Source organism: Pelodiscus sinensis, chromosome 31, assembly GCF_052426305.1.
Source record: "Pelodiscus sinensis isolate ZL-2025 chromosome 31, ASM5242630v1, whole genome shotgun sequence".
Taxonomy (NCBI): domain Eukaryota; kingdom Metazoa; phylum Chordata; order Testudines; family Trionychidae; genus Pelodiscus; species Pelodiscus sinensis.
The window spans coordinates 637,748-647,074 of NC_143082.1; the positions used below are offsets into that span (position 1 = coordinate 637,748).

General features: G+C 50.3%; 1 protein-coding gene across 1 annotated transcript in view; it reads left to right on the forward strand.

Moving 5' to 3' along the window:
* PIN1 (peptidylprolyl cis/trans isomerase, NIMA-interacting 1) overlaps positions 1-8,492 on the forward strand; it is a 31,381-nt gene extending 22,889 nt beyond the window's left edge. The window contains exon 4 of the mRNA XM_075902501.1: positions 7,291-8,492. Coding sequence (XP_075758616.1) covers positions 7,291-7,400 — 110 coding nt within the window. The 3' untranslated portion in view covers positions 7,401-8,492. The remainder of the gene's footprint in view (positions 1-7,290) is intronic.
* Positions 8,493-9,327: the final 835 nt, after the last annotated feature.

Below are 9,327 nucleotides of genomic sequence, written 5' to 3' on the forward strand. Positions count from 1 at the left end.
TATGGGGCTGTGGTACAAATCTCACTTGCCTTTTCTCAGTGTTTGACCTTCTGGCCCCCTGCAAAACAAAGGGGTGTTGGGGCTGATGCCTCTGGCCAGTCAGGGCTGAACAAACAGTTCTCCTCAGCCACCTGCTGAAGTGTCTGGACACCTGGGGGGAAGGGAGCCTCCAAACACCCCCTCAGCCCCTCACCTCTCCCTGCACCCTTTAGCAGTGCTCCTCAGCCACCTGCTGAAGTGTCTGGACACCTGGGGGGAAGGGAGCCTCCAAACACCCCCTCAGCCCCTCACCTCTCCCTGCACCCTTTAGCAGTGCTCCTCAGCCACCTGCTGAAGTGTCTGGACACCTGGGGGGAAGGGAGCCTCCAAACACCCCTCAGCCCCTCACCTCTCCCTGCACCCTTTAGCAGTGCTGACTCGATTGTCAGCTCCTCTGAGTCTCCTTATCAGTTGTTCTTTCCTCTCCCCCTCCCCTCCTCCACAGGGAAGGTTTTAAAGAGCTCCCCTGGCCCGTAATTGATTTACAGCAGCCCCTGATTAGCCAGGGCCTTGCTGTTTTTTTGTTTGGTGTGGTGGTGGTTTTTTAGAGCTGCCTCTCTCCCCTTCCATCCAGCCCTGTGTCAGTGCCCTAAACATCCTTGTACCAGTGCTGTATAGCAGGGTCGGCAACCTGTGCCTTCTGAGCCAAATATGGCTCCTACTCCCAATCTGATCCTGGACCGCTCCCCCTCCTGCCCAGATCCTGCACCCCTATCCCTGTCACTGGCAGCCCTGACTGAACCCCTCCTTTTTGGCCCTACCCCAGAGCCTGGGGGGGCCTCAAAATCCACTAACCCTGGAACCCCAGAAGAGTTAATCTGGCCTGAGGCCTTAAATCTGCCTTCCCTGCCCCTCTCCCACATGGGGCTAGAGCACCAGGGTTGTGAGGTTTTTCAGTTGGGAGGCCACATCAGTGAGGGTTTGGTTTGGTTTTTTGCTTCTTTCTTGTGTGGTCCCCAACTGAGTTTTCTGTAGGTCATTGGCCCCTGTGACGGCGCGTTGGGGCCCCCCGCCTCCTGCACCCCCGAAATGGCACGAACAGACTCCCCCAGCCAGTAGAATAGAGGTGGTTTATTGCTTCTCCAGGATACAGCCCAGCACAGATGTCATCAGGTTACAGGGCATGATGCCTCAGCCCCGCTTGATATGGCGGGGGGGGGGAGGTGTCTCGGCTTCTAAACCCCCCAGCCTGTTGCTGAGGCTGCTTCCTCCATGCTCCCAGACAGAAACTAACTCACTCTCCTCCAGCCCTGCCCCCCAGCCAGGGGCAGCATCCACCTCCCTTTGTTCCTCCCCATGGTGGGTAGCTGGTCAGACAGGTTTGGAGCCCCCTTTGCATAATGACCAGACAGCAGAGGTCGCCACAGCCCTAGCAAGGCCCCCCCACTACGTCACAGCCCCCGACCCAGAAAAGGTTCCCCACTCCTGCCATAAAGCAAGACAACGCTGAAACCTTTTGTGTTGGGCATCTAATTTAATTTATTTAAAATGAAGCCTGGTCAGCAAGGCTCCCGTCCAGGGCCCAGCCCCTGTCTGGCCGCAGTGTCCTGTCCCTGCCCCTGCCCCAGTGGTCCAGTTCTCATCTGGTCACAGGAAGGGCTGGTGGCAGCCCCCCTTCTGCTGCCGCCCGGGTAGGAGGGGAGGCCACCACCTGGCTGCAGCGATCCTGGCCTGGCCCCTCATCCAGCCACTGCTACCTAGGTGCAGCAGCCCAGCCCTGGCCAGGTAAGGTAATCCAGCCCTAGTTGCCTCCCCTCCCCCCCACTCTATTTCCCACCCCCGGTGCCCTGCCTCCTGCACCTCCCAACCCCCTGCCCTGAGCCCCTCATACACTCCAACCCTGACTCCCGCACCCCACATCCACAAACTGCGCCCCCCCCCCCCCCCCCCAGCAGCAGCAGCAGAAGTCCGGTTAAATAAAATCTGTGAGTACGACGTTTCATGTATGCTGTTAAAATCATCATGTCAGTTATCAATAATATTCAATTATATCTTTTCAGTCATGCAAATGGGCATTCCTATACGGCTCTCTGCTGACCACTTGTTCTGAATTTTGATGTAGTTCTGCTCTTTGGTTTGCTGCATAGGGCTGTGTGGGTGAACTGCCTTCAGTTCCCTCTCAGCTGCCTTTGGCCAGAGATGGAGTCTAGCATGTGCCTGTTTCTCCTCTTCTTTATCTTTTAGTTAGAGCTTCGTAGTAGCAAGGTTAGTACCTTGTAGTCAGAACTTCTTTCCTGGTCTTCCTTCCTCTGTAAAATCTTTCCCCCTGTGAGGGGCTAGAACAACATTTTCTTCTATTGAGGACGGCAGTCTTCCTAGATCCCTAGAAGGGATTTGAGGCCCTTCTCTTGTCGAAATGCAATCCCTGTTAGCAATGGACACTCCCATGGCATTGTTTCAGAGATGCCTCCATTCCCAACACCTGTCAAATACGCTCTTTGAAGCAAAAACCCTGTAAGAACAGGGAAATTGAGACTGTTAATGAGAGAGAGAGAGAGCCTTACACCCAGCTACAGACTTGGGCACAGAGAGGCTCCCATCTAGGGACCTTCCACATCTGTCAGTGCCCCAGTTCACACTGCTAACGAGAACTTCCAAGAGGAAGAAGGCACCAAAGCCCCAGACTCCAGCATTCTCATTGACTAAGATACCTTTAACTGTGCTCCTGGTACCCTATTCCAAGAATAAGGGGAGAAAAACAGAATTCCTCCTTACCTCAGGCCCAAGAAGAGTGCCAGTGAGGCTTCAGGTATTTCAGATACCATGAAGCACAGTAACACACCAACGAAGTTCCAGTATGCCAGTTTTGCGCAGGAATCCTATAGCTAGAATCTCCCTATAGCCATGACAGCATTGGATGTTTCCCTCTTGGAATGGGAAGCATGTTGGGCCTCCTCAGCCCAAGGACAATAGTCACAGCAGGAACAATGCTTGCACATCTGTCTGTTGGCATTAAGGGGGTCAGAAATGTTTGCTTTCGCTTTCTTTCCCGGTTCAAAAACAAGTCCATCAAGATCACGATATGTGACGTGTATTATATCAGTTGTCAGGTGAAGCGTGTTCTCCCTCTCTCTGTACCAAGGAGTTTAAACTTTGGGACTGATGTGTACTCACAGGTCGTTTGGCGCTTGCCTCCTGCAAATACTAAACACCATGGTGCATGACCTGAGCAGACATTTCCCCTTACAGTACAAATGGGAACTGGGCTCTCAAGTCTTCCACAAAATATTCCTAGTTTGAGGATTTGCAGAGGTCAACCTTTTTGCCACAGCAGCAAAAGCTAAAGTGCAGGAAACGTATAGACCCTCCCCCCCCCCCCCCCCCCGGTCTGTAGAGGAGGCTTCCTTTATTACATGGACTGAGAGTATTTTTTATCTGTCCTTCAGTTTCACTGCTATTAAAGATCCTTATCGAGATAGAGAACCAGTCCGAAGTAGTTTTACACCAACTTGGTTGAGACAAATTTGATTTCCTTCTCTCCTCTCTCATCTATGGCATCTCCCAATCAGACCTCAGCTGTTCTCTTGGGATGTGGGTTAGACACTTGACCCTAATCGGAACATGCTGCTTGGCTTCTCACTGGTTCTCTGGACTAGAGACCAGATGTTCATCGGCAGTATTAAAGATACTGTTAAATAGCCAAAAGTAATCTACTAGACATACTTCTCTTCAGAAATTGAGAAGTACATAAAAACCCAAGCTCAGTATCCTGTCTTCTGACTGTGACCAGTGCCAGGCACTTCAGAGGGAATCCTCAAGTGATGACAACATTTGGGGTAATCAGCGCCATCTTCCTCCATCCGTTGCCTCTTTCCACACTCTTGGATTATTACTTGCAGGAATTTAAAAATCCTGGCTGGCCTGTGAGTTCCAACGAGGTTGGTTTAGCGTCCTTAACAACTCTGTGAACAAACAGGTTTCTTGTTCTTTGCACATCGGAGATCAGCGAGTTTCCCGAACGGACTTAGTCTCTTTCTGAAGATTAGCGCCCCTACACTGCTTTGGGATCTCATCCTGATTTTTAACTGTGGCATGGAACAACCCTTGGCATCATTAGCTGTTCACTTACTGCTGTATCTGTCGGAAGGTGTGTGACGGCACGTCGGGGTCCCCCGTCTCCTGCACCCCGAAATGGCACAAACAGACTGCACCAGCCGGTGGACTAGAGGAAGTTTATTGCCTCTCCAGGATACAGCACAGCACAGCACAGCTGTAGTCTGGTCACAGAGCTGGGCTAGGATGCCTCAGGCCCCCTTGAGACGGGGGAGACTGGGCCCCTAAACTCCAGCCTCTTTCCCTAGGCTCTCCTCCATGCTCCCAGACAGTAACTAACCAAATTCCCTTCCAGCCCTGCCCCCCAGCCAGGGCAGCATCCACCTTCCTTTGTTCCTCTCCATGGGGGGTGTCTGGCCACTGGTTCAACAAGTTTGGCCTTACCTCTGCCTAGTGAGGTTTTCCCTGCTGGGTCTGGCTCCAGACAGCAGGGGTCACCACAGCCCAGCAAGTACCCCCACTACGTCACAAGGTGGCCTTCCTAGACAGGGGCTTTAATGGCAGACCACCCTCCCTCTGCCTTCTCCTTGGGAAGCAATGCATCTTTAGCACCTCGTCCAGAGTTCTTAGGGGGCCTCGACTTTATACCAACCAAACCACTTCCCTTCTGTTTTTTTCCAAGCCCCATCAGTCTACAGAAGTCGGCTTTTCTTACCTTAGCTGTTAAGAGGAAACTACTCAGGAATACCCTTTAGACTCCTTGTTTCTATTGCAGAGAGGTCTATGGGAGCAGAGACTTGGTAAATGGCTCTCTTGATGTATTATTGCCTGTCATGGTCTTGCAAAGGTTCTACTTCTAAGAGTGACGGCCTGCTCTACTCCCTCTTTGTCTGTAACTCCACTCAAAGAATCTCCAGTTGCTGAAATCTTCAGGGCTGCAGTAGGGTTTTCCAGCTGCTATTCCCTGAGTCACACCCAGATCAGCTGCAGCAGTGGACAGCACAGTTCCGTCTTTCTTTAGCCACAAACACTCCTCTAAAACTTCCGCCTCCTGACAGTGTTGCTGTGAGGAAGTCGCCTGAAGTGGAACACGCCAGGGGGTGGTACTAAAAGGAGAGGTTACTCCTCTTGTGCTGTAGCCAGAGTTCTTTGAGCTGTGTGCCCTATGGGTGCTTCATTATTCCTCTCCCCCCCTGCATTGGGGCTGCCTGTGTGGGCACAGGAGAAACCAAGGACAGTTCACCCACATGGCTTCCTACAGATTCAGAACAGAGCATGTAGGGCACATGGCTCAGGCAGAGCGGGTACTGTGACCAAAGGTGCAGGCTGCCCAAGGTGAGACCTCCTTCCTCCAACAGACTTTCCTTTTCTTGCGTAACACGGCCACTGTATGGTTCTAATGTAATGAAACACACATTAATCGTGCAATGTTTGGGCTTCTCTGAAGACTGCCAATTCACTGCAGTTCTCTGTGACTTACAGAAAAAACATCTCCTGGTTTAAGCAGAAAGTAAAATGTTGCAAGACTGTCTCCACTAGGTGACACTAGAACTACAAGTGGCTGCTCCACTCCAGAGATGCCGCACTCCGTCTCCATCTTTGCCTCGTGCTGTCACTGGGCTGCAAACATAATTTATTAGAACTGTGAACGCTGGTTACTTCAGAGGTGAAACTGCTAAAACATTCCAATTTATCTTTTGGAAAACCGCTAGTAATTGATTTTGCTTAAGGAAAATTATTCTGATGTGGCGCACAGAGACTCTTTCCTCATCTGCAGTAAAGATCCTTTGCTTGTAGCAGAATTAACGAAAAGCTAAGATGAAGGGTTTCTGCGCGCAGTTCTAGGTGAGAGAAGGCTGTTTGAATCATGTGTGAATGTGGCATTCGAGTAAGAGTTAGTGAGACAGAAAAACAGTTTGCCTCTCCTACCGCTTAAACTAAATGGTCGATTGCAGAGAGAAGCGGGACTCTGAGAAGTCCTATATATCAAGTCACTTCAGTAATAAAACCAGAAGGATTTTTTTTGGTGAAGGGTAAGACATCAGGCTGAGGCTATTGTGACTGATCCTGAAAGGAGGAATGTAGCCTTCATGGCATCTTGCTGCCTTGCTAGAGCAATGACTCTGGATGGATTTAGGCCCTAAAGTAAAATATATGAATTCTGCAGCAGCTCCTCAGCTACATGGGATGCATCCAGGATGTATGGCCTGTGCGGGGCTGGAATGCTTCAGTTCCCAAAGAGATGAGTATATCACTGAAATGTCTCTTTAGGAAAAACAGAGCCTGCTGCTGATCCATCTGTCATGCTGTCTATATGCTTTCTGCAGCCATCTCCTAATGCGCTGCGGAGTCCAAAGCTACAGCAGTGTCTCGAAACTGAGACAAGGGTCATAAACTTACAGGAGATTAGTGTTGTGTTCCTGGTGAGCCGATGATCTATCCCTCTCCAGGCATCTCAAGGCAAACGCCGCAAATCCAGCTCGTGTGACGGGTGGGGAGTGAAGGTTCCGTATGTGACGGGGGCTCTTTGCGGGCACCGGGTGTGCAAGTGAGACGTGGGATTGGCTGGACGAGTGGCGCCTCGTTACTTCAGCCGGGAGAGAGAGTTTCTTTGCTGTCATTTCCAAGCTACCACAGTAAACTGGGCAGAGACCCGGTTCCCTCGTGAGCTAGTGACTCCCATCCTGCCTCAGCTCCTTCTGGCCGAAGCATTGGAGCCCACAGCAGAGCCGCTGTAGGCTTCCTGCTCATTGTTGCTCATCTTGGCTCCTCACCTGTGGCTTTCCTAGGTCTGCTGAGGAACCCCCAGGAACTTGGTGACAGAGAGAGAGCGCCTCATGCTCTGCTCTCCATCTAGGTCATGACATTACCCAGATGCATCTGGTGAATTATTTAGTGCAGCTTGTAATGTACACTGCCTCTCCCTTCGCTGTGCCTTAAGGGCATCTGACGCTGAAAGACTAGCACTGGCTTGTGCCGTTGAATGTGCTGCAGAGATTTCCTTTGCCCTTCTCTTGCTGAAACACTTTTCCTGGCAGCAGTGATGTTTATGGGGTGTGAGCAAAAGCTCTGAATCGGAGTCGTGTGTTGGTGGAGTGTCTGCTGGGAACAGAGGAAAACAAACACCCCCTGCAAGCTATTAATTGGTGGCTTCATTGCTTGCCTGGAGGCTGCCTTCCTTTGAGGCAGGCTTGCTCAGAAAGGCCTTCCGCTCTCTGCTGACTTAATTGAACTCTTTCTCGTTGCTGCTTTCTGCAGGTCAGATGCAGAAACCTTTTGAAGATGCCTCATTTGCGCTGAGGGCTGGGGAGATGAGCGGACCAGTTTTCACAGATTCAGGGATCCACATCATCCTACGCACGGAGTGAAGTGCCTTGGTGACACGTAGAAAGGAAAGGGCGAGGGGAAGAAAGGAAAAAACCCTGCTCCAACCCTGCACACTCCTGAATGAACTTCATATATCTAGTTTAAAAAACCTCATTTCATATCTCAATCCCTTCTGTGGCACCTGACACAATGTTTTCCACCTGTAGAGATGCATGGTTAGCCAAGGGTGAGAATGCAATCCAACTAACAGAGACAGTAGCATCTTTCATAAGCAGAGAATGTAAAAATTCTCCGGCATGCCACAGCCGCTTGAGTTTTATATTGACAATCCCTCAGTCGAGGAGACGTGTCAATGCTAAAGTTCACACTTCAGTGCTTCCCACATCCACCGTATTAGAGAGAGAGTATTTATTGCAGAACTGCACTGATGGTGGCAAAATTGACTTGTGAGCTCTGGTGTTTAAGATGGAATGAAATCTCTGTCCTGCCCCAGCATCCCTGCACTGCTTTAAAACCAAGTTTTATCTAAAATAAGCATCATTCGGTCTGGAGCCCAGTTGGTTTGTAGAACAGACTGTCAAAGCTGTTGATAAATTGATGTTAAGATGCCATACTGGTAAGGCCTTCACTGCCACCTGTGTGTAACTTCCCTTCGTGTTGCTGCCTCAGTGAAGAGCGTGGGTTGTTGGTCCTGCCAGACAGTGTTAACTGGAGCTTCCACTTCTGTTGCATGGGCTTAAAGCTCGAAGATGCTTTTTGGTTTGTGATGAGTAGAAGCAAAGGGGGGTTAATGGCCAGTAGTTCCCAGGGCAGGAAGATCAGTAGCTAGTTAAGCTGTGTAGAAGTATGTAGAATACTGTGTTAACCATTCCTGCGTGAGGTCACTCCATTATTCTGACAGTACCGTTGAGTAGGAAGGACTGCAGTGGGGCGAGAGCTGTTTCTTCAGAGCTTCTCTGGACCCACCAGTGGTTGAATTGCTGTAAGTCGCTGTTTCCAGTTACACTGTATTGCTCATGTTTAGTAAATACCAAACCAAACCCGATGAAGTTCCCAGCTTTGGTCCAGTGCAAAGATGCTGTATAGTTCTGGTTCTCTAAAGCAGAAAATAAAGCCCTCTCCAGTTGAACATTTCCAAAGCTCGGGCATTGATTATTTCTCCCCCTTCCCTCTGGATTGTACCGATCTCTTTGGTCCTGGTTAAAAAAGAAATCCCCGTGCAGCAGGTGTAAAGCAGCCGTGGCCAGTGTGGTCTGAAATGGAAATCTACCTCCAGTGATGTTAAACAAAACCATCCTCATCTGTTCTTTCCGGGTCTTCAAAGACAATCAGACCATTAGCCTGCGACTGACGGGGGTGGGGGGGAGTGACAGATTCTGCCACTTGGTTAGTGCCTTGTGCAGTGTGAGATGCAACTCCGTGCGAGTAGGAGGGGTACATCAGTGTCTGGTTTGGTCACTTTCCCAATTTCCCTTAGTTCTGCAAATCTGCAGAGGTTTTCTTCCTATCACACCAGCCATTACAGAGAGTGGCTCCTTGGAGTGATTTAAAAATCCCCCTCTTGTTTAGAATGAGGAAAGGCAACATCTCCCAGAAGCTCCAGCCAATTAAGATGATCACCCAAACCAAGGAGCCTCCGAAAATGAGTATTTCTTGCAGTTCTGCTTCTGCTCTTTCCCTTGCGAGTCATTCTGGAGAAGTGGAAGGCTCTTGCATATCAGATAAAAGTTAGTCTCCATAGCAACATATTAAAAAAATACTCTCCCAGTTGTGGGGTGACTCAGGTGAGAACTTGGAAAAGGAAAATGACCCCCCGTCACTGCAACGCCCTGCGAACAGGAGCACGTCAGTCTGGAGAGTGGGGCTATGGCGATCTAGCTGAGGAAGTGGCTTTCCGAAGCTGGATTTGGCCGTTGTTTTCATTTCCAGATTCTCAGCGCAGCACTGCTTAGTGAGGAAGGCCCACAG